Source organism: Siphateles boraxobius, unplaced genomic scaffold (genome assembly GCF_051911475.1).
Source record: "Siphateles boraxobius isolate OS27281-9 unplaced genomic scaffold, OSU_SipBor_1 46, whole genome shotgun sequence".
NCBI classification, from domain to species: domain Eukaryota; kingdom Metazoa; phylum Chordata; class Actinopteri; order Cypriniformes; family Leuciscidae; genus Siphateles; species Siphateles boraxobius.
In genome coordinates this window covers 17,493,679-17,517,528 of record NW_027509097.1, presented here as the reverse complement: position 1 = coordinate 17,517,528, position 23,850 = coordinate 17,493,679, and the positions used below count along the sequence as shown (strand labels likewise).

Below are 23,850 nucleotides of genomic sequence, written 5' to 3'. Positions count from 1 at the left end.
TGTTCTACCATGTGATATGGTCACCTTATCCTTGCAGGATACATACGTCATAAACCAATTTATGACAGATTCAGACCATCATAAAAACAAGGTGAACAGTGCTTTGGATAGTAGCCACTGTAGCCAATACTGTAGAGTTGTAATAAAAATCCAAGGCATTTTTATACATATATGAATATATCTTTATTTCTGAGTAAATGGTATGACAGGATATAGGGCAATGAATCAATATCGCAACACAAAAAAGAAAAAAAGGTCTGAAATAAACTGTTTCCCCTACTACATTAAAAACATGCTTGCAAAGGCATTACTACATGACCTTAAAAGACTTTTTTTCTTCTTTTTTTTTTAAAATAAAAAAAATAAAAAAATCAGTATTTATTAAGTTAGGACCAAAGCATTTCTATTCCATGGTGAAAAATGCTCAAGTTTGAGATGATGTCCAGATAAAGCCTATAAGCCAACAATCAGCTGTGCCGCTAGTAGGAATGTTATCACCACACATTGCATTCATCTTTAACATGAGGAATAAACAATATAACTAAGTGTCTTTACATTTCTCTTTTAAACGTGGAAAAGGTGTGAAGGATAAGGAACATATCAGCATTTTAAAACAATGAAATCATGATATTGTATAACAAAAACAGACTACAATTAATCAATTCCAACCAGAACAATTTGGAAATTGGCAAATCTAACACTACTTCACTGGATTTTGAAATGAAACATGATTTGGGCATGTGTCGTGTTTCTAATTATTGGCTCCAATACTTAAAATATACATTTGGGATTTCGGTTTACTTTCACAAGTCCCCAGACATAGGACCAATATGAGTCTGTTTGGTGCTGTTCATTTTCTTTGAAACACAAGTGTATGAATCCAGATACAATTTAAAATAATAATTTAATCAAAGTCTAAAATTCTTATAAATAATGCTTCCTGTAAATATGCTGGTTTGTATTTTTAGAAAATTTAAGGATTAAAATTGATGTAGTAACAGAATCCGTTCATTTGGTTCTTCTGCCATATCTGCAATGCATCAATATAGACACAACTTCACATCGGGGCAGGGGCTGAATGAACTATTATCATATGATTGGTGCAGATCTGTCATTTGTGATGGTGGGTCGTAGTTTGACCGTGGAAAATGGATTCCCACCCCTGAGGAAAACAAGCATTGTGATTGCAGAGAATGCATTAAATTCTAGAGCGCTGTAGTAATATGGGGAATTAATTCTGTTAAAAGACACTCACCCAAGGAACGGAGTCACTGAGTGACCATTTGGCAAAGACACCTGTTGCAAACACAGAAATAAGAATAAAAAAAGTGATTAGCATAAACGGTGCTTCCAATCTTTAGAACATGCAAGAGCAGAGTTGATTTTCCCTGTCAGACTGGTTCGATTAGGACGTCAACACAATTCTGTCGTTTCACCAGCCGACTAAGTACCTGGAACAATCACTGCGTCCTATGACCTCATCATATGCGTCAGAAATCTTGATAATCTTGAAATGCTTGCTTTCTCTGCCTTAGTGTTGACAATCTAATCATAACTACTTTAAGAGACAATGAACTGTAACAGTCAGGGAAGATGCACATAACTTTATATGAGAGAAGGATGGAGTATTTTAGAGATAACATTTTAGATTAAGGCAGGCCTTATTCCATATTAATAGAGTAGTTCACTCAAAAATGAACATTATGTCACAATTCACTCATTCATGTCATTCCAATGTCATTTTTCTGAACAACAACAAAGCGACCACAGGCTGGCAAACTAAACAAAAAGACCCCCCAAAACAAACAAACAAATATAAAAACGCACACCATAAAAGTACTGCAGTCCATATGATTAATTTTTCCAAACAACAACAGTTTACAGTGACTATAGGCTGTCAAACTTCAAAAAGGAAAAAAAAAAAAGAGTCAATTCATTTTAAGCCATAACCATGGTTTTAAGGAACAGATTGACAGAATTTCTGTTTTCTGGAAAGTTGAATGAAAATCCTTCAAAAGAATATCCTTTTGTGTTCCATAGCAAAAAGTAAAATGAAGTAGAGCAGTGGTTCTCTTACGAGAGTATCTCTCGTACTGCGTAATATCTTACGCTATGGGGAAAACCTCTTTTCCACGAGATATTGAAGCCAAAAATTATCCTTTAATTTTGATTAATGTAAAACGCTGTGCGGCAGCGTGCAGACATAGGCAAGACGGCTCGCGCGCCTATTGGCTGCCCTGCGGCCACAGCAGCAAGCCTATCGAGAGAGGCCCTGCGTGACGTGACGTCCAATGGGGGTACTTCGCGCCCATTTCGTCGCGTCCCGCCAGAATAGGCGTGGCCTTGGCCTATAAATACGCTCGACAGGCTGATACAAACTGATTTTCAACTCTTCAGCGAAGCACTACTGCATCGCTGGATCCGGAGTGAGAAGCCGCGCCGTCTGATTGTAAGCCTTCTGCGGGACGAGCCTTCGAGCCTGAAGTCGCTGGCCTGCACCTCGCCGCCTTCAGCCGCCGTACCTGCTACGCTTTCCGGCGTTCATATCCTTTTCACTGCTGAGTGTGTGTTCGCCGCTGCGACTCACACTCTATCTCTGTTTTCTATCTGTTCTAAAAGAGCAAGCGTCTTTTTAAAGATGCAAAGATCCTGCGGCTCGTGCCGAGCCACACTCAGCGACGGGGACCGTCATGTCATCTGCGCTTCCTGCCTGGGTGAGGATCATGCGGCTCTCGCTCTCGTCGAAGGCGGATGCCCTCATTGCGAGCTAATGCCTATGGTGACTCTGAGGACTCGCCTGGCATCCTTCTCAGAGCCTGCACTTCAACCCGCTGCGACGCCGCGCCGTAAAAAGCGCCGCGCTCAGCGCGTTCCCGAGCCCTCTCCTGCCCGCCTAAGCTCGCCGGTTCGCCCGCTAGCTTCGCCGGCATCGCTCGAGTCACTCACCGATGGACAGCGGCCGCCGTCTGCCACCGCTTCCGCCATTGAGATCGACGAAACAGCCGAGGCTTGTTCTATCCTGGCGTCGGACAGCGAAGATTGGGCGAGCTCTGTGGACCTCCCCTCCGCTGTTCGCGAGCCTTCCGGGAAAAGAGCGGGCATTGAGTCTGAGTTGATGCGTCTGCTCTCTCAAGCCGTCGACAACCTCGGCCTCGACTGGGAGGCGCCCGCGCAACCCCCGCGCAACCGACTGGATGGATGTTTCCTCAAGAAGGACCACGCCCCATCACAGTCCAGACCCGCGCCTTTTCTTCCTGAGCTTCACGAAGAAGTCGCGAGGTCTTGGAACGCCCCCTTCTCGGCCAGAATGCGTACATCTGTCTCTGCTGCATTCTCCACTGTAGACGGTGCGAAAGACAGAGGGTACCTTTGTCTTCCTCCTGTGGAAGCAGCGGTAGCATCACATCTCTGCCCGCCCTCTGCTGGACGGCGAGCACAGACGGTGTTGCCATCTAAAGCCTGCCGAGTGACGTCAGCCATGCACGGTCGCGCTTACACCGCCGCCGGGCAAGCTGTGTCGGCGCTACACACAATGGCCATCCTGCAGATCTTCCAGGCCGACCTTCTCCGAAAAATGGACGAGGAAGGCGTGGGATCGATCAGCGTTGCGGATTTAAGGAGCGCTACAGACCTGGCTCTTCGCGCCGCTAAATCTGCTGCACAGGCCGTTGGGCGGAACATGGCCTCTCTCACCGTGGCTGAGAGACACCTATGGCTAACGCTGTCTGAAATGACGGATTCGGAGCGCTCTGTGTTTCTCGACGCGCCCATTTCGCCAGTGGGCCTCTTCGGATCTGCCGTCAAAGATTTCGCGGACAGATTCCAGGAGGTTCAGAAGACATCGCAGGCTATGAAGCACTTCCTCCCGAAGCGCTCTAGCTCCGCAGCAGGTCGCTCGAAACAGCCGTCTGCCCGCAGCTCACAGCCACAGCCTGCACCACCCGCCGCCGCTTCTCAGCGCCGCCAGGCCCGAGAACAGAGACCGCGCTCTCGCTCTGCTGGACGCCGCCCCCCTCAGCGCGGGCCCCGGCCGAGGATTGAGATCAAGCCCGAGGTCTCAAAGCCTTCCTAGCCATCTTAGGAAAGCGACGGTGTTCAAATCTCGCTGCGGCCGGATTTTCACCGAAACATTTCGCTCGTCCAGTTCCATGCGATGTGACTGTTCCAGTGTATTTAGCAGTCAACAAGTCGGTTCATTTGCCCGCTTGCCTGCACACAACAGCCGTTTTTACGGCTACCCAGATAAATCCAATAAAGAGTGTATTTTCTGGTGTCCCGGCCATAGCCGATGGTGTTATGAGTGTTGTAAGAATGCCCACGTCACAGTGCCCATTCCCACACACAGACACAGCCCGCCACAGTTCAGGGCTAGCACAAATAAAATCGACTCATGTCGATTGTGCAAACGTAGTGAATGTGCCCACGACACAGTGCCCACAAACACTACACAGTGCGTGTCCCACGGTTTCTGTAAAAACGAAACCAACACATATTCAGTCAGCGCAAGCCGACGGTGTTTTCAGTGCAGTAAATGTGCCCGCTGTCCCGCGCCCACATTCACTCACAGACACGCTGAACCCTACGGGGCTTGTCCCGCTCGTTCTCTCTCCACAATGTGTCATAGAGAAAGCGAGTGCGAACAGCCTGCCCGCCGTGATCGGCGCGCCCCCCGCCTCGCGCACTCTAAACGCAGTGTTCATGTCTCAGCACACCGAAGCTCTGCAGCCGCCGCTGTGCCGCGGCCAGAGCCCGGATATCATTCTGCCTCTAGCTATCCACGCGAATGCATGGGCAATGCTTCCCGGGGTATCAGAATGGGTGTTGAACACTATAAAGAGAGGCTATTCGCTACAGTTCGCTCGACGTCCCCGCCGTTGCACGGCGCGTGTCGAAACCACGGTGGACAACGAAGTATCTCATCTACTTCGAACCGAAATAGCGAAACTACTGAGCAAAGGGGCCATAGAACCTTTATCTCAGGCTCAGAGCGAAGGGGGTGTATACAGCAGATATTTTCTGGTACCGAAAAAAGACGGGGGTCTCAGACCCATTCTAGATCTGCGACAATTGAACAAAGCGCTTCTGAAACGCAAGTTCAAAATGCTGACAACCAGCAAAATCCTCGCGCACGTGCGCCAGGGAGACTGGTTCATGTCAATAGATCTGAAAGACGCCTATTTCCAAATACAGATTGCGTCACGTCACAGGCGATTCTTGAGATTCGCCTTCGAGGGCCAGGCATATCAATACACAGTCCTACCGTTCGGCCTGTCTCCAGCACCCCGTATATTCACGAAGTGCATGGACGCGGCTCTCGCACCCCTGAGACTTCAGGGCATGCGAGTTTTGAACTACTTGGACGACTGGTTGATTCTAGCTCGATCACGATCAGAGCTCATAGAACACAAGACCGCATTACTCGAGCATCTCGAGAATTTGGGTCTCACAGTCAATTGGGCGAAGAGTTCGCTGTCTCCCAGCCAGGAAATCTCCTTCCTGGGAACAGTGATGGACTCCCTGTCTATGACAGCACGTCTGTCGCCGGAGCGAGGACTGAACATTCAGCGCGCCGTGAAATCCTTCCGCCGCGGCTCTATAGTCCAGCTCAAACGGTTTCAGAAAATGCTGGGCCTTATGGCCTCAGCATCTTCAGTACTTCAGCTGGGCCTGCTTCGCATGCGCCCACTGCAGTTATGGCTGAAAGCACGAGTTCCGCCCGGGGCTTGGGCCGCTGGTCTGTTTCGCCTCAGGGTCGACAGGAAATGCGTCTCGGCTCTGAAACCTTGGAAAAAAGCCGACTGGTACCAGTCAGGCGTGAGTCTGGGGACTCCCTCGACTGTGATGGTGGTGTCCACGGACGCCTCCACCTCGGGGTGGGGAGCACTGCTCGAGGGCAGACCGTTCTTTGGCCAGTGGTCAGAACGGGAGAAGCTCCTACACATAAACTGTCTAGAAATGCTGGCAGTAGACAACGCGCTAAGGCGTTTTTGTCCCCAGATAAAAGGCCGCCACGTCTTAGTCCGGTCGGACAACATGTCAGTGGTGGCATACATAAATCACCAGGGCGGCACCAGGTCCCGAAGCCTTTACAGGCTGACGAAACGCCTCCTGGGCTGGGCTCAGCACAACCTGCTTTCACTGAAAGCAGCGCATGTGCCTGGTCACCTGAATCTGGGACCAGACAGACTGTCCAGAAACAATGTCCCAGCAGGGGAATGGTCGCTGCACCCGCAGACGATCCAACTGCTGTGGGAGACATTCGGCAGAGCGCAGGTGGACCTGTTCGCGTCCCAGGAAAACGCTCACTGTCCGGACTTTTTCTCCAAGAGCAGGGACGCGCTGGCCCACGTATGGCCCCGACGCCCCCTCTATGCTTTTCCCCCCGTCTCGCTCCTGCCCCAAGTGCTGGAACGAATCAGGGAAAATGGATGCCCAGTGCTGCTCGTGGCTCCGCTATGGACGAACCAAACCTGGTTCCCAGTCCTGATGCAGCTGGCCAGCACTGCCCCGTGGCCGATACCGGTGAGGAGAGACCTCCTCTCTCAGGCAAAGGGCTCGATTTGGCATCCTCGCCCGGAGTTATGGTCCCTACATGTGTGGGCCATCAACGGGTACCCGCTAACCTCCCGGAGGGAGTGTTAAACACGATCACGCAGGCTAGGGCCCCGTCTACTAGACGGCTCTACTCCTCGAAATGGTCAGTGTTCTCTACCTGGTGTCAAGCTCAGGGCTTTACACCCGTAGACTGCGGGGTTACGGAAGTGCTCTCCTTCCTTCAGGAGCTGCTGGATAAGGGTAGAACCCCGTCCACGCTCAAAGTATACGTGGCGGCCATAGCGGCGTTTGCAAAACCGACGTCTGGCCAGTCACTGGGGAAGAACGACCGTGTCGTGCGATTCCTCAGGGGAGCGCGGAGGCTGAATCCTTCCAGACCTCCCTCAGTCCCTATGTGGGACCTTTCTACGGTTCTGGAAGCCCTGAAAGGTGCCCCATTCGAGCCAATCCATTTGTCAGACATGAAGCACCTGTCTTTCAAAACGGTATTTCTTGTGGCTCTTGCTTCAATGAAGCGCGTGGGGGACTTGCAAGCGCTTTCAGTAAGCGCGTCCTGTATTGAGTTTGGGCCTAATGACTCAAAAGTCATACTCAAACCAAGGCACGGGTACGTGCCAAAATCCCTCAACACACCGTTCAGGGCCCAGGTTATTTCCCTGTGCGCCCTCCCGGTGAACAATGAGGAAGCGGATGCTAATCTCCTTTGCCCCGTCAGGGTGCTGAGAGCTTATGTGTCCCGCTCGTCTGTCTTCAGGCAGACCGAGCAGCTCTTTGTTTTGTTTGGCGGACGCTCCAAGGGACTGGCCGCATCAAAACAGAGCCTATCCAGATGGATAGTCGATGCCATAGCGCTGGCTTACACTTCTAAGGGCCTGCAGTGTCCTTTGGGTGTCAGAGCGCACTCCACGAGAGGCGTGGCCTCTTCGTGGGCGTGGTCTAGTGGGATTTCCTTGCATGATATCTGTATGGCGGCAGGCTGGGCCTCGCCGTCTACATTTATAAGGTTCTATAACCTAGAAGTTCCCGCCTTACAGGCCAAGCTGCTGTCGGTCTAGAATTCAGTACTATCTGTCCCGCTGCGCCGGCGCAAAATGCTGAGTTTTGATTGAGTATCACTCACTGATCGATGGAACACTTCCATGGGTGTTGAATAGCCCGTATTTTTGCCCAGTTCAGGCTGAACGCGTTCACCCTGTCTGCGGGATATATTGTTGACATAACTAGCTCCTATGGGATGCTATTACGTGGGGAATGATGCTGGTAGCCTCTCTTCTCCGACTCTCTGTGAGTCTACGGTGATTATGCACTATATGAGCCCCGGGCTACTGCCCTTGGGACTTTGGTGTCGGATCCCAGTACGCACGGCGTCTTACATTGTGTTCCCCATAGCGTAAGATATTACGCAGTACGAGAGATACTCTCGTAAGAGAACGTACTCGGTTACTAACTTAACCTCGGTTCTCTCTAGAGAGGGAACGAGTACTGCGTATCTTGCCGTGCATACAACAGCGCTGGTTCGCTTCAACGTTGAAAACCAGTTTGTATCAGCCTGTCGAGCGTATTTATAGGCCAAGGCCACGCCTATTCTGGCGGGACGCGACGAAATGGGCGCGAAGTACCCCCATGTCACGTCACGCAGGGCCTCTCTCGATAGGCTTGCTGCTGTGGCCGCAGGGCAGCCAATAGGCGCGCGAGCCGTCTTGCCTATGTCTGCACGCTGCCGCACAGCGTTTTACATTAATCAAAATTAAAGGATAATTTTTGGCTTCAATATCTCGTGGAAAAGAGGTTTTCCCCATAGCGTAAGATATTACGCAGTACTCGTTCCCTCTCTAGAGAGAACCGAGGTTACGTTAGTAACCGAGTACGTTTTCAATCCTGGGCCTGGGGACCCACTGCTCTGCACATGTCTCTCTTATCTGACACACTTAGTTCAGTTCATGAGCTGATGATCTGAATCAGGTGTGTTAACATACAGAATATGCAGAGCTGCGGGTCCCCAGGACCAGGGTTGAAAACCACTGAAGTGGAGTAAATGACAGTTTTCCTTTTTTTGGGTGATTTTGTCATCAGAGGACAGACTTAAGTTCACATACCTGCCACAACAACAGTCCACATATCTACAAGAGTCACCAGCCCACCATCATATGATCACATTCAAGGTGAATTAGTTGTGTCTAAACACTTTGATCTTGTTGCCCTGAGGCAGTACATGTGTCTTGAGGTCATTCAGGAGAGAGAGCCAGATACTCACATACAGTTTGACATCAGTTAATATAGTGCAATACTCTAGAGAATAGAGAAAACAAACCAGGTAGGGAACATTTTTCAGATGTCTTTTTATTTTTCACAATGATAGCAATGCAGAGCATTTATCTACCACTCCCTAGGCCCCCTGGCAAAGAACAAATGTTACATTATTGCAGGTCTTATAAGTAACTTGTAACTTATGTAGATCTAATTTTTACAATTTAAAGCCTATTGTACAAGGCTGTATGTATGTAAATTAAATTTTTTATTGTATGTAAAACATGATAACCATGTTCTTCAGCATGATGAGATGATCAAAAGAGTATCTTGAGCTTCAATGGAAGAACATCTGACTGCATGTACGAAGAGTTCACATGGTCAGTGTCACAAATTTACTTGCGACTCAGAAATGGTAGTCTTAATTTTAACTTAAATAAATCTTGAGACGCATTCCAAATGAAACTGGGCAAGTGTAAATGCATCCGGTTTTACTCTTCCCAAAATGAAAAAATGAAATTTAAATGGAAACTGCCGAAAATGAAGGTTCGGCGTTGCATCCTGAAACTCAACACACAGTCATCTTCATTAATAGTGAGACTAAATCAAACTAACTTGGACTAAATTATCGTACTAGTGTTAGCGCTGCTCGCTCTCCTATTGCGGTCTTTGATCTTTAGATTAGCTGAAGATAAATAAAATGCAGCGTGTATCTGTTGCTTTCGTCGACGTGAACTTAAATTTGCATACAACGTGGGGATTGAAGATCGGATTTATATTCGTTTTGCGGAGACACATTTATGTGGCCAATTCTAAATGGAACAGTTTTAACAAATTGGATGGTTATCCGATCAGTAAAAAAACCTGTTTACACCTGTTCATAAAGTGAACAGGTGTAAACAGGCCCCATATGTTGTACAGTTCAATACAGTAGTATTTAAAAATATAAATGTTCTTTAATTCATTTTAAAAATGTAATTTATTCCTATGATGGCAATGCTTAATTTTCAGTAGCCATTTTGCCAGTGTCACATGATCCTTTATCAATGTTAAAAACAGTTGTTCTGCTTGAAAAACATGGCTGGGAGCATCCTGGAACAACATTCCTGTCCGAAAATTTTGTCCTAACCCTATCCCTAAACCAAACACTCCCCATAACTTTTCCCTAAAGTGAAATAATAGGTGAATAACACTGATTTAGAAGCCCCATAAGTCATAAGCATCAACTTGACAAAATGTAAACTTGCCCCTTAAATCTTATTGGTTGATTGGAAAGTTGTTCCAGAATCAACAAAGATGCTTCCTTTTTGCCCTAGAGGAAAACCTGATTCGATCAGGTGACAACCTCCCAGAATGACTTTGCCTTCTTTATTTCAGCCACAAAAAGATAAGACGCATAGATACTTCCGTGTCTCTCTTTCCAGAAAATGGCTACTTTTCCAACTAACTTTGCTCTCAGCATTCCTATTTGCCACTGCACTGTGTTTACCGTGTTCTGTGGAGAGGGGGTGGAGTGCTTGATGGGTCTGTCCCTAGATGAGTCACTGTAGTCAGGCGGGGGCAGCAGCATGGGTTCCTCCACCTCCTCGTCTTCCTCCGGCTGCTCTGGAAGATCAGTCACACTCTCGACTCTGCTGAACAAAGTACATAAATTGATGTCTTACTGTTTGTTAATGGTTAGTTAAGCATTATATTCAGTTGAAATCCCATCATTTTTGCTCTAAAATAAAAGAAAGAGCAGACTCACCTGTTTGTGATTACTGGCTCGTTGTACGTCCGGCAATAAGATGAGGGAAACCAGCCCCGCCTGCAATTGAAAGCAAAAAATATCCATAATGTGCATCATGATTTTCTAACAAAAATGGGTGCCAGCTCCATTTCCACATGCATTAAGACAATTTTTTGTTCTCTGCCGTTGTATGACTAATTAGAAACCACTGTAGTGGCACAAATATACAGCGAAACACCATGTAGTATTAAGAGTTCATTTGGTTTTGGTTGCTTAGGAACTGTCACACCGCCAGCTGTGGATAACTTTGAACTGAGCCTTCAAGAGTGCGTCAGTGCATTAAGACATTTTTACTTCTCAAAATAGTGGCGCCAGCATAATGGGTAGAGAGAGAAAATCTGTGGACCTCAGACCTCTGAAATGGCAGATCTAGTCAGAGATAACAGAGCTGCTCATTAAATTATACAAAATAAACAAGTGTAAGACCACACAAAGCACAGACACTGATGCTTTCACTTGGTTTGTATGCCGCTATGAATAAATGATTACATTTAAATATTAATATAACAAACAGATTCACCTGTTAGCTTTTAAATGATGTTTTTAATAAGCCACCAGCATCACCAAATAAAGTTGCAAAAAACTGTTGTTTTCAAAAAGGCAAAAGAAAAACAATCAGATAGTTTAACTAATCTAATCAAAAATCAGCTTCATCCTAAAGAACAGTTAAACATAATTATGTGCATCAAGAAATCGATATTCTTTTGCTGAGTTTTTATGATAAAGCAGAGCTGTGTGACACACATTTTTCTGTGGATTAACTTCCATGAAATAATCTTTCAAGACTAGTAATATGCGCTAACAATCTAAATAGTGTAAATTTTGATTTCATGCAGACTTTAAAAACTACTAAATGTGAAAACAAAACTCAATTCATTTGAAGTTTCAATCTACATTCTCATTTATAAATAATTCCTTACTCAAACTCGCTCTAAACGTGTCAGGTCAAATGTCAGCCCGCCCCGTTGTTACACCACCCAAATTGGAAGCACATTCCCAGGTCAAGAAAACTTTCATTTGGAAATATAAAGACTGTGATAAGTGGAGAACTCATCATGTCTAACTGAAGCCACCACTTTTGTTTGGGCGAATAAATCTACTGCCCTGCAAAGGTTTACGCCAGCGTGCTTGTTCCCTCGTAATGACTTGTGTAAGCACATCGAACATGTTTGACATGTTGAACATGCCTTACCAAATTGTGCAAAGAGTAAATCTGACAAACAGAATCATGGAGCCAGTATTTCCAGCTCAGAAAAGCTAATGTTGCTATCATCCAAGTGCCAAAGGGGTACCATGGACAAAGGAAATATAAATGAAAAGTTGCAGTGTCTTTAATGAGCCTCATATTGTTCCAAACCAATATCAGTGTTTTCCCAACCAAAATATATATGTAAAAAAAAAAAAACGGACTTGCGAGCTCCATGTAGTTTAGCAGTAACAATGGCAGAAAATTTGCTTTATCTCTTAAAATCAACAAAATCCAGAGAAACAACTCAAGCAAAGCCAGCCTCTGTGTTAGATTGGCAACTGACGATAGAGGATTAAATACAAGCTCATTGCAATTTTCTGAGGAGGGAGCAAGAACCGTGCTATTAGCAAAAGCACCGGACTTCAGCAAAAATACAGCAAGTTAGATTAAACTCTAACTCTAGACAATGAAAAGCAAAGAATGTGTAGGGCCCTATGATTTCCGCGATGCAAAAAAGCGGACAGAATCGCGGAAAAAACGTAATTTACTGTAATGCGGAATTTCACGGAATTTTTTATTTTTTTGATGAAGAATAAAGAGCAGTCACTTGAAATCAAATCGCGATATAGACTAGTGTATGAATATTAAACCGCAATAAGACTATTTATGTGCACACTTGTCATTTCAGCTCACTCTAGAAATGCACCGACAACCGCCTACTGCAAGTATCCATAACATGCCCGCTCTGTAACACTAGTAGTTTCGGGGGTCTACCACCCCCCCCAATGAAAAAAATCCTAGAGGAAACACTGTATATGACTTATTTAGCAGAACATTAAAGATATTTTAAAGAATGCTTCAACTGTTTGTTCCTAATTAAAGTCCATGGAAACTTTCTTTTGTTTTCCACAGAAAAAGGAACATAATTTAAGTTTAGAACATCATGAGGGTGAGTAAATTATGACTGAACTTTCATTTTGGGATGAACTATCCTTTAAAGGATGAAAAACAATTTTGAATTGAATGAATGTTTTTTTTTAGCACTTACTGTCCAGTATGTTCTAGTTCTCCATATAGCCATCCATCTCGCTCCTCTTGGATAAGCAGCGTGATAATGTCTCCATCATCAAAGCTCAGCAGGGTCTCGTTATTTCCCGCTGTGTGGGGGAAGATAGTTTGCACCCTGTTCTTCTTGGCCACATCTATACCGCTAGACACAGACGCAGACCTAGAAAGGCTGTTTCCATCTAGACTGTCTAGATCTGTTGATTTCAAAGCAAGCGCAACTTAAGTGACATTAACTAAAGATATTCAGAGGCAGTAATCAGCTAAATTAGTAATCACAGCGATGTTTCAAGGACTGCCTCATCAACAAAAAAGACTACTGTACTGCACTTGATTGTTGAGAGCAGCAGTGATGAAGTCTGATTAGATCGAAGTGCAAGGGAGCCGTCAGCTTGCCTGAGTACTGGTCTGATGAGATGGGGCTTTTGGGAATGTCCTGGGAGAACATGCTGGCCAGTGGACTTGTGTGGGCTTTGAGTGAAGGGGCTGGGGGCGGAACAATCAAACTGGAATTGGTCTGAAGAGAAAAAAAAAAAAATCAGTATGCCTTTTTTCAATAAAAGTTAACAACTCAACGCGTTGATGTTTTGGCTTAAACGTGAATGCTATGTGGCTCTCAAACAAACAAACAAACAAACAAAAAATACCATTTAAACAGTCATATGTAAATTTAATCGTGGTACACCATGTTCTAACATTAGACTAACCCTCTCACGACATTCCAATGTAGGCGAGGACTCGGGTATGGCTAACATTGAAGTCCGCAGACCCTCAATCATGGATATCACTGTGTCTGGTACCCTGGTGACATCGGTACACTTATCTTGCCAGCTGGGCAGTTTGACGGTCAGTATCTCCTTGGCCTGTGGGTTCAAGTGCACATACAGTTTGAAGAAAGAAAATGCAAACAAGGTACACAACCGTTCAAAATGTTAGGGTCAGTATGTTTTTTTTTTTTACTTACCAGTTAAGGCATTTATAATGTTACAAAAGATTTCCATTTCAAATTAATTCTGTTATTTTCGTCACCTTTCTATTCATCAAATAATACTGAAAAAGGATTTCCAAATCAGCATATTAGAATGATTTCTGAATTATCATGCAAGACTGGAGTTATGGCTGCTAAAAAATCAGCTTTGCATCACAGGAATGAATTACATTTTATAATTATTTTTTTTAATCGTCTTTTTAAAGGCATTAAAACTATTGTACTAAACCAAAAACTATTGTACTAAACCAAAACTCTTCAAAAGTAGTGGACTTGTACCATTTTAATTTCTTGTTGTTCCCAAAGTCTAACAACAATATTAACTGGAAAATCAGCAAGTTTAAAATTTGACTCTGAATATTTTCAGTGGGTTACCTTGTCATGGAAGGCTGCTAGCTGATAGGAGAAGGCACAGTGTTTGTCCACTAGGAAACAGAACCTCCTTTTCTCTTCCATCAGAGCCTCCTTACATCCTTCAGCAATAAAGCTCTGCATGTCTGTCTGCCGGGATGATATGGTCTCCATACACTAGAGATGAAATCAATCATACGATATGGCTGCATCACATGATACGCTCATAGTAGTCAGCGAAAATGGGACAGATATACTTGATTTCTTGCTTGAAATACATCTTTTTGGGACAGATTTCATTGAGAAATACAAACAAAACATCACATTTAACCAAATGAGATACATCAACATATTAAGAAGTCCACACAGTCAACACCTCATGCTAATGCTGTCATTTTCTTGTGAGTAACTCTTTTTTCAGACTGAGGAGTCTATGCTTTTATAGAACAGAGCTGTTACCCAGCAGACCTGTGAAAATGACACTAGAAACAGAGCTCTGTTCTTCTTCACAGGAATCCCCTCACTATTATACAGTAGTTCTGTGCAAGTTGTCATAGTGACTGTGAACGTTGCTTGTTTCCTTGGAGTTGTTTTCAGAATCGTTCGCGGATCATGCCTGGACACGCAAGTCCCACACAACAAATATTGTCTCTCAGTGCAATATGAATGCATGATATGACTTCATAGCTATCTAAAATTATGACTCGGTGGGTTTTGTCAGGGACATGATCTGACATGTTTTTGGATAAGATTCTAGTCACTACTGAGGTGAATGACATTTCATCAACTCAAGATGTACATACTTGCAGGAAAAAAGTTTTTATATATGTACATCATCTGCCCCCACACAAAAAGATTTTTTATTTTTATGTTATATAGGACAGAAGGAGGACAGAAAGGAAATCACGGGAGAGGGGAATTGGACCAGGAAAGGACCTAAAGTCAGGACTCGAACTCACCAAATGTCTGAGCTTTACGTTTGATACCGTGTTTACAATGGCAATTTCAAGTTTCAGATTTATTGTGACTAAAAAGCATTTGAATGCTAATGTTTGACTCAGTTAAAACAATTTACATAATCGTGCGTGATGCTTTGTTAAACTCAGCAGCTCAGTTCAATTTTCCTTCAGATATCTGTCAAAAAAGACACTCAAAAGCAAACAAATTACATAAAAAAAAGTTTTACATTGCTAGCCGTTCAAAGAAACAGTACGCCTTTGAAACGAGGAACAATGGTGAGCTATTAAAACGCCAAATTAATAGAGCCCACCCCAGTAGAGCGTATTAAGTGTCATATCATGTTCCTGATATTGAGTCAGAAACTAAATTGAATCAAGCCGTTCCCTTTGTCATGTAGAGTCAGCCATTTGTCATTGGTTCACTTGAGAACTTCCTTTTGGCTTTTAGATTTTGGATTTATAAGTAAAATATTGTATGACATGGATACTACTTGAAAATATTTTTACATTTTGCCCTCCAAAATATATGAACAAATCATTCATGCATGCCTTTCATTAAAAAAATTGACCTAATAATGTTTATTCAAAATGACATACTGGACCTTTTATCTGGTGACGTATGTAGGACTATAAGTATAATTTAGTCCACTTGAACCCTGCCCCTGCTAACTCACATTCATCTGCCTCCACTTTTGAGTGCAACATCTCAAAATCCAATCAACAATCAATGCATAACCAAGTCCCCGCCCAACATTTTTCTTTTTCGTTACACAGTAATGGCACAGTAGCTGCAAAATTCATGATTGATGTATGACTGTGTAATTTTTTCTCGAGAGCATGTCTATTCAAGTAATATTAAATCACAGACATTATTAATTATAAATTGTTGCCACTAGCCTAAAAACCCAGAGGCAGGGCCTGAAATTAACACCTGACCACGCGCCAAATGTGGGTGAATTTTGCAATTGGCGGGTAAAACTGTCAATCTACCAGCCACATTGGCGGGTAGCCAATGAGAATTGAGGGATTCATTTTTATTATTTTTTTTCCATCTGACCGATAACATCAACAATTTTCATTCAAGCAGCTGATTTCTGTGAATGCATGTAAAACTAAATGTATATTGCATTACAGGGTGAAGTCAGTATATACATTAACGACGATTTGAGACAAATAAATGTACATTTAATGTAAAACTATGTAAACGGCGCTCTGTGGCGCGGCAGGATTTTGAACAACGTCCTGAGCCGTTGCTGGGCGCCGTGGACAGACGCCGAGTGGCGCCGCTGGTGTGTGTACACTGATAGAAAATAATGTGTTCGAATTTTAAAGACGTGGTTCTGCAACCCCCTTAAGAGTTATTACTTATAATGATTTTGTTAATTACTTGACAGCACTTAAATGTGAATTCTTACAAGTTAAAGAACAATGTTTGTGTGATTTCTATTTTTCACCTTTATGAGGCAAAAAAACTAAACAAACAAAAAATTGGCTGGTAAAAAGTTACTGTGGCAGGTGGTTTTTTAAATCCACCTGCCACCGTGGCTGGTGGTCAAAAAAGTTAACTTCAGGCCCTGCCCAGAGGGAAACCATGGCTCAAAAATGCCAATTCTCATCCACATATTAGGACTACAAAAGGAACAGCTTTGTTGAATAATCAGACAGAAAAGACTGCCAGATAGATAGATTTCATAGCAAAAATACAATAAATGCTTACCTCATTTTCTTTGATCTCATACTTGGACAAATGCTTCCCTTGACTTTTCCGGCGCAGTTTCTTCAGGTCAGCCTGTGATTTGTCCAAGAAGTCTTGCTTTAATTTGTGTTCTGACTGGTATCTTTTGAACGTGGCCTAGAGGGAATGTAATACCACAGTATCGTGGTAAGTGCAGGTAAGTGCAATATGGGAAGTATAACTAGAAAAACACACAATACTCACATTCATGTACTTGATATCCATATCAGTTTTCTTTTCAAGTTCAGCAATGAGCTCTCTGTGGAACTTCATGAACTGTAACAACAAGGTTAATGGCAATAAATCATCATCACACAGCGATAAAAAATCAATATCAGTGAAATTGCATGAAATCATTCCAATACTACGATAACATGACTAAGTAGAGAATTCGAACAAAGAGGGTTATCTTATCAGCTTCAATGGTTAAATATTCATAACGCTGTGAGTTTGAATACCTAAGATCATTTGATAAAAAAAGGTTTTGGAGGAAGAAATGCTCTGAAAGTCAAGAGAGCAAAGGGTCAGTAGCCCTCAACACAGTCACATACCACAGATAAGTTCAGCACACACTATCCCTAAGGCAAAATATGACTATATAATTTATAATGTCAAATCATGTGACTACAAAAATGTTTGAAGTTACAAATTCACAAAGCTCATGCCCTAAAGGTTTCGTCCAAGTGCATTGCCTGGTACAGTGCTGCTCGTAGGTTAACACTTGAAGATGTATTTCATAAAAAAATTATTTAGTTTTTTTATTAAAGCCCTACAACACTGTAAAATGTACATTTAATTTATTTAAAATTACTGTTTTTATTTAATATATTATAAAATGTATTTTATTCCTGTGATGGCAAAGCTGTATTTTCAGCAGCCATAACTCCAGTCTTTAGTGTCACATGATCCTTCAGAAATCATTCTAATATGCTGATTTAGTGCTCAAGAAACATTTACTATCATCAGTATTGTACAGGTGATAAATTTTTTTCAGGATTCTTTGATGAATAGAAAACTCAAAAGTTCAAATCTTTTGTGACATTATAAATGTCTTTACACTCACTTTTGATCAATTTAATGAATCCTTGTTGAAGAAAAGTATTAATAAGAATTTTTGACCACAAACTTTTGAACAGTAGTGTATACATTCCACAAGGCAATATAATAATAATTCTGAATTTACAAAAATTATGCTGTTGGAAAACCACAAAAGGCTCCAAGCAGTCATTGATGAAGGCAACACACAATATGAAGAATCAAGAGTATGCTAAATTTTGAAAGGAAAAATGTATTAATTTATTACTTTAATTTGTGGAATATACAGAACATGTGTTCTTCAGCTTCTTCTGGACTTGGAAAGGAATAAGAGAAAAAAAAGAGGAATGCATGAAGATCATAAACCATATGAAGAACCTTGCATACTTACAGACTCATCCAGCTCCAGTTGGACCTTCTTGTGCACTTCTGAAATCTCCATCAACACCACGCCTGAGAATAAAAATGAAACATTATTGCTACATTACTGATTTTTTACATTACAGAGTTTTGTTTCCATCTCAACTGGACAGTTCAAAGTTACCTTCAGAGAGGTATCAAATTGTATTTTAGACTTCTGTATTCTTTTATGACTACACCTTTAGCATGCGTCTCTCCTACTCCGTATGATCAGTATCATTTCGTCTTGCTAGGGCTCCATTAGTGTTGCTCATAAAAACAAACCCCAGAGCAAACAAACTGAGGTGAGCTGCAGCATTATCACTCATCTAGCAGTTATAAAAGCATCATTAGCATGGTAAGGTCAGTGGAGTGAGTTGGTAAATGCAGTCTTTGTACTGAGAGTGTCAGCACCTGCTCTGTGTTTTCACAACCCCAGAGATGTAGCAAAAGGTACTCAACCTTACAGAGGTTACAGGGCATCCCAAAAAGTCTAAATGGAGAATTATTATCACTAAAATCAACTTTTAAATGTATAAAAGCTAAATGAAAAAATGTAATACAACAGAAATCAAAATGTACCCCTAGTAAATGTAATTTCTGCCTCCCCGGCTTTTTTCTTGATCAAATCAGTTCTCATCCGGCAATTTTTTACAATGATTATCCCATTTCACAAATATGTCATATTACAGATAAAATGAGATTTGAAAGATGCATCATGTTGATTTCAGACTATTTACAATCAGAGTTTGACATTAACTTATTTGCTCACCACCCACTGTGGCTAGTGGTTCTCCAAAGTTAGCCATTAAGTATTTTCACTGGCAACAATTTTGACATCGATACCATGGGGAAAAATGCCATATAGATATTTTTAATATCACATATGCTGTGATGTGATTGGATCTATTCACAAGACCTGGCCATCTCAAGGATGTTCCATCATGTCACCAGCAGATTGCACACTAGCTATCTGGGCAACAAGTCAAGTCACCTTTATATAGCATTTTTTACAATACAGATTGTTTCAAAGCAGCTTTACAGTGATAATAGGATAATAGAAAGATTGTTTTGTCTGTACAGCAGCTCTAGAAGAAAGTCATTGTCTAGCTTAAGTAAGTTTTTAATTGATTCATTTCCCGTTATAAAAATTATTAGTTATTAACTTAGGGGGTGCTTACACGACACTGTTTACAACTGGAAACAAAAAAACTTTTAAATGCACTCTGGCTGTTCATTTACACGACAACTGCGTTTTAGTGGCCTGAGAACCAAACTTTGAATTAGGTTTCAAAGTCCAAGTTTTTGAAAACGAGTTTTAAAAGCGGCACCGTTATAAGCAACACATTATAAACTGTTACACCCATGTACACATTAAAAACGTTGATGGCATGCACATGCGTATTACATGTTTAGTCGACAGACAGGCGAGTTTAAATGTGTATGTGCATGGGCGCATATTCTTTCTTTATAAAGTGACATTGCCAATTACTTATCTGGCATGCATAATACAGCGTTTTTAGTTGTTTCCGCAGAACTGTGTGAACGGGAAACATTTTGATAACGTTTTCATCTGTACAGAGAAAAAAAACATCTGTCGTGTCGATGAGGCCTTCACAGGGGATAGTCTAGTTGACACGGTCTCTGCTGACATTTCAGGGCTGTGTTATGATCGTGTCTAGGAGCAGGTCCGTAATCTGATCTGGTTTCGGCCTGAATTCGGCTGAGAACAGTAAACCTCTGGATAAAAAGAGAGACTAATACAAGCGTAGATGCCATTTTTTACGATGTAACCAGTGTTAATTGTGACAGCAAATGTTGATTTAGTTTTAGTCATATTTTAGTCATCTGAATTGTTTTAGTTTTAGTCAACGAAATACCATAAGAGTTTAGTCGACTTAATCTACAGTAGATTTAGTCGACTAAAATCTAATGGTTTTCTGTTAAATTGTAATGCATTAATTTAGAAATTCCAAACCCATTATATACTCCCGGAGAAAACATCTATTAATCAGTTAAAGGGATAGTTCACCCAAAAATTAAAAAGAAAGAAAAATATCTTTTCTTGAAAAAGGACTTACGGGGTTGGAACAACATGAGGGTGAGTAAATACTGACAGAATTTTCATTTTTGGGTGAACTAACCCTTAAATATGAATGATTTTAAAGTTTGAACATGCAAGACAGACACAGATTTAATTACTGTGACAAACAAATATCTTAAAATTAAATAAAACCACATCTCCTAAAGTAGAACAACGGTCTTCTTTTCAATGAATGATATATTCATTCTTTATAACTACTTGCATACATCATTCTTTATTCTTTCAGGCAGACATTTGTATAAATTAAATATAATTAATCATTATTAAAACTATTAAAGAGCAGTGAATCCTTTTCTCTTTTGTTTTTTGATTAATATTAAAGGGCAGATAGCATTAGGTTTATTACGCAATGTCACTTTAAGACATTGGATCATGTCCAATGACATACGGATCCAATTGCACTGATGCACATCTAAAATTCTTCTCACAACTGTTTACATTCTGTAAAGACATAACCGACTGTGTTTACGTGAATACTCTCCAAAACGGGACATTTAGACATAATTGTGTGTATTTGTCCATTTAGACAAAGAGAGCTCAGTTCAGTAGTCGCACACTGTACAGATTTATGTCTATGGCTGCACGCTTTGGGTGTGTGCGGTGCGCACAGAAAACCGTACAGAATAGAGCGCTCTTTTGCGTCGTCACTCTTTTCTCATTCATTATCTGTGAAGTCTTGTTTAGTGTTACACTGCAATTCTCTAACTGATGCAAGAAAATAGCATCACAGTCCAGCTTAAGTAAATTCAGTGATGTTTCATGTTTGTTGTAAAAAATTTATTAATTTAGTTCATTTATATATATATATATATATATATATATATATATATAATATATATATATATAACATATATATAACATATATATATATATATATATATATATATATATATATATATATATATATATATATCCGCTCTGGAGAAAACTGTGATGTCATTGCCCAGCTCAGTTCAGTTCTTATATAATGGTGTCAATGCAGGCAAATCAATACTATTGTTGAATATTTAATTGAATGTCCCCAACTAAACAAGTCAAAAGCCAATGGCAACAAAGGTGAAAAAAGGCGACAGTGGCAAGGAACCAAAACTCCATCAGCTGACAGAATGGAGAGAAACCAAGCTCAGTCGGGGGACCAGTTCTCCTCTGGCCAACGAACGAACAGGGTATGAGTATGATTCAGGCAGCATTATAGGTCAGAAGTCAGATTTGATTGGAACAATCAGAATTTTATCCAGTTCCATCCTTTCCATTCCTCACATGTAAGAGTATAGAATATCGGGATATCAACGTTTAGTGTTGATGTGATTTTAACGTACATGTTGCCGTATACTGTCATGATAAAAGATCATTACGACTGCCAGTCTGTCACTAGGTGGCGAATTCCGAGAGTCCGAATGTCGTGTGCAGTGGAAAGGTGGCTTTACATTGATTTAAAGGAATAGTTCACCCAAAAATGAAAATTAGCCCATGATTTACTCACCCTGAAGCCATCCTAGGTGTATATGACATTCTTCTTTCAGACGAATACAATCGGAGTTGTATTAAAAAATATCCTGGCTCTTCCAAGCTTTATAATGGGAGTGAATGGGTGTATGTCTTTGAAAGTCCATCAAAGCACATCCATTCATGATTAAAGGGTTAATGAAGGCCTTATGAAGTGAAGCGATGGGTTCGTGTAAGAAAAATATCCATATTTAAAACTTTACCGACTAAAATTTTAGCTTCCGGCAGACGGCCGTACTCATCCATTTACGCTAAAAGAGTAACCCTTGAACTTGACGCTCAACTAGGGTGGCCATACATCCGGATTCTGGCCGGACAGTCCGGATTTTAAGCCCCCTGTCCGGCGTCCGGCGCAGCCTCAAGCTGGACACTCATTTGTCCTCCTTTTTGGAGTTGCGCTGAATTGTTTAAAAAAAATTAACCTATAAAATCCCGCATATTGATAGCGGCTCCCTAATGCCCGTAAATAAGTTAAAATCTCCTGGAATCTAGAAGCGCGCATGCGAGACAGAACATACTGTATGTGCTCCAAACCGTGCAGCGGGCGGCAGAGATCAAGAGAGCGAGAGACCTTGCGTACCCTCAGTCCTTTTTGGTGTTATGGAAATGGCCACCCTACGCTCAACGTAATTACGAACACGGTTGACCAGCCCTATTTGTTTGAACCACGAGAGGCTTCAAAGCTCACGCTACTCCTACATCCTACGTCATACATCGTCAAGTGTTACTCTTTTGGCGCAAGTCGACTTACGTATGGCCGTCTGCCGGAAGCTAGTTATTTTAGTCGACTAAGATAGTGCATTAAGTACCACAGACAGATCCCAGCGCGGATTCAGCGGCTTTGAAACCATGTTCAAACGCCGACCACCTCGCATATACCTCTATACAAGCAGGTGTTGACCTAGAGTATTTCTGTCAATCCCCACATGGCACAGAGAAATCGCGGCAAGATAACCCTTTATTGAAGAAAAGAATCTGCCCTTGTCTAAAAGCTCCTGCAGAAAGCATAACACATCCGGAACAGAACAGAGAAAAGGGACGATGTGTCTGTGAGCGCACCATCGCTCAAACACATTCCATTTCCGATCTTTTGCGGAGTGTGTTGAAGCTGCTTGTGCATTTTTCTTTTGAAATTTGAGCAAATGTAAACACAAAAAATATATTTAATATAGCATCTGATTCACTGCTATAGAAGTTTACCCAACTATGACGACTGCCACTTCTGAGAAACCCGGAAATGTTAATAGGGTCAATAGGATGTGTCACGTCACGTGATTTTCTTGCATCTAGCCAAAAACTTTGACAGGCAATTTGGTAGTCCTATTCGTATTGTATATGTCTATTGTACTATTAAGCCTGGTGATGAAAGTTAATATATGCAAAATAAAATTATATATTTAAATAAGTGTTTTAAATACAAATTATAATATAAATTATATCCCTCAAATAATTTAATTACAAATTACATAATACTCAAAATTAATTAAATACGTATTTCAAATACATTTAATTAAACTACTGCCCATCTCTGCATGCATCAAATGCATGCCAACTCATGTATGTCTCGCCTGGTAGATCAGCACGTTTTCGTGCTCTTTCAGGTTAAAGAGATTTGTTTTCAGTCTAGATTTAAACTGACAGTTTGTCTGCTTCCTGAACAATGCTAGGAAGACTATTCCAGACTTTAGGTGCTAAATAGGAAAAGGATCTACCGCCTGCAGTTGATTTTGATATTCTAGTTATTATCAACTGGCCAGAATTTTGAGATCGCAAAAGAGGTGAAGGACTATAATGCGTTAAGAGCTCACCAAAGTACTGGGGGGCTTAATCATTTAATGCTTTGTAAGTAATTAGCAAGATTTTAAAATTTATACAATGTTTAATAGGGAGCCAATGCAGTGCTGACAAAACCAGGCTAATATGGTCAT

The 23,850-nt window shown here is 41.9% G+C and overlaps 1 protein-coding gene across 2 annotated transcripts in view; it reads right to left on the bottom strand.

Annotated features, from left to right (window-relative positions):
- Positions 1-158: 158 nt before the first annotated feature.
- The window catches only part of baiap2l1a (BAR/IMD domain containing adaptor protein 2 like 1a), a 31,015-nt gene continuing 7,323 nt past the window's right edge, over positions 159-23,850 (bottom strand). The window contains exons 4-14 of one of the 2 annotated variants that reach the window (XM_077201138.1): positions 18,305-18,366; positions 17,083-17,154; positions 16,861-16,995; positions 14,209-14,361; positions 13,553-13,708; positions 13,242-13,362; positions 12,829-13,042; positions 10,550-10,609; positions 10,292-10,436; positions 1,256-1,296; positions 159-1,162 (exon numbers count right to left, since the gene is read on the bottom strand). In XM_077201138.1, the coding sequence (XP_077057253.1) occupies positions 1,090-1,162; positions 1,256-1,296; positions 10,292-10,436; positions 10,550-10,609; positions 12,829-13,042; positions 13,242-13,362; positions 13,553-13,708; positions 14,209-14,361; positions 16,861-16,995; positions 17,083-17,154; positions 18,305-18,366 (1,232 nt within the window). In that variant the 3' untranslated portion in view covers positions 159-1,089. The remainder of the gene's footprint in view (positions 1,163-1,255; positions 1,297-10,291; positions 10,437-10,549; positions 10,610-12,828; positions 13,043-13,241; positions 13,363-13,552; positions 13,709-14,208; positions 14,362-16,860; positions 16,996-17,082; positions 17,155-18,304; positions 18,367-23,850) is intronic. The other variant, XM_077201139.1, reaches the window with a different exon arrangement.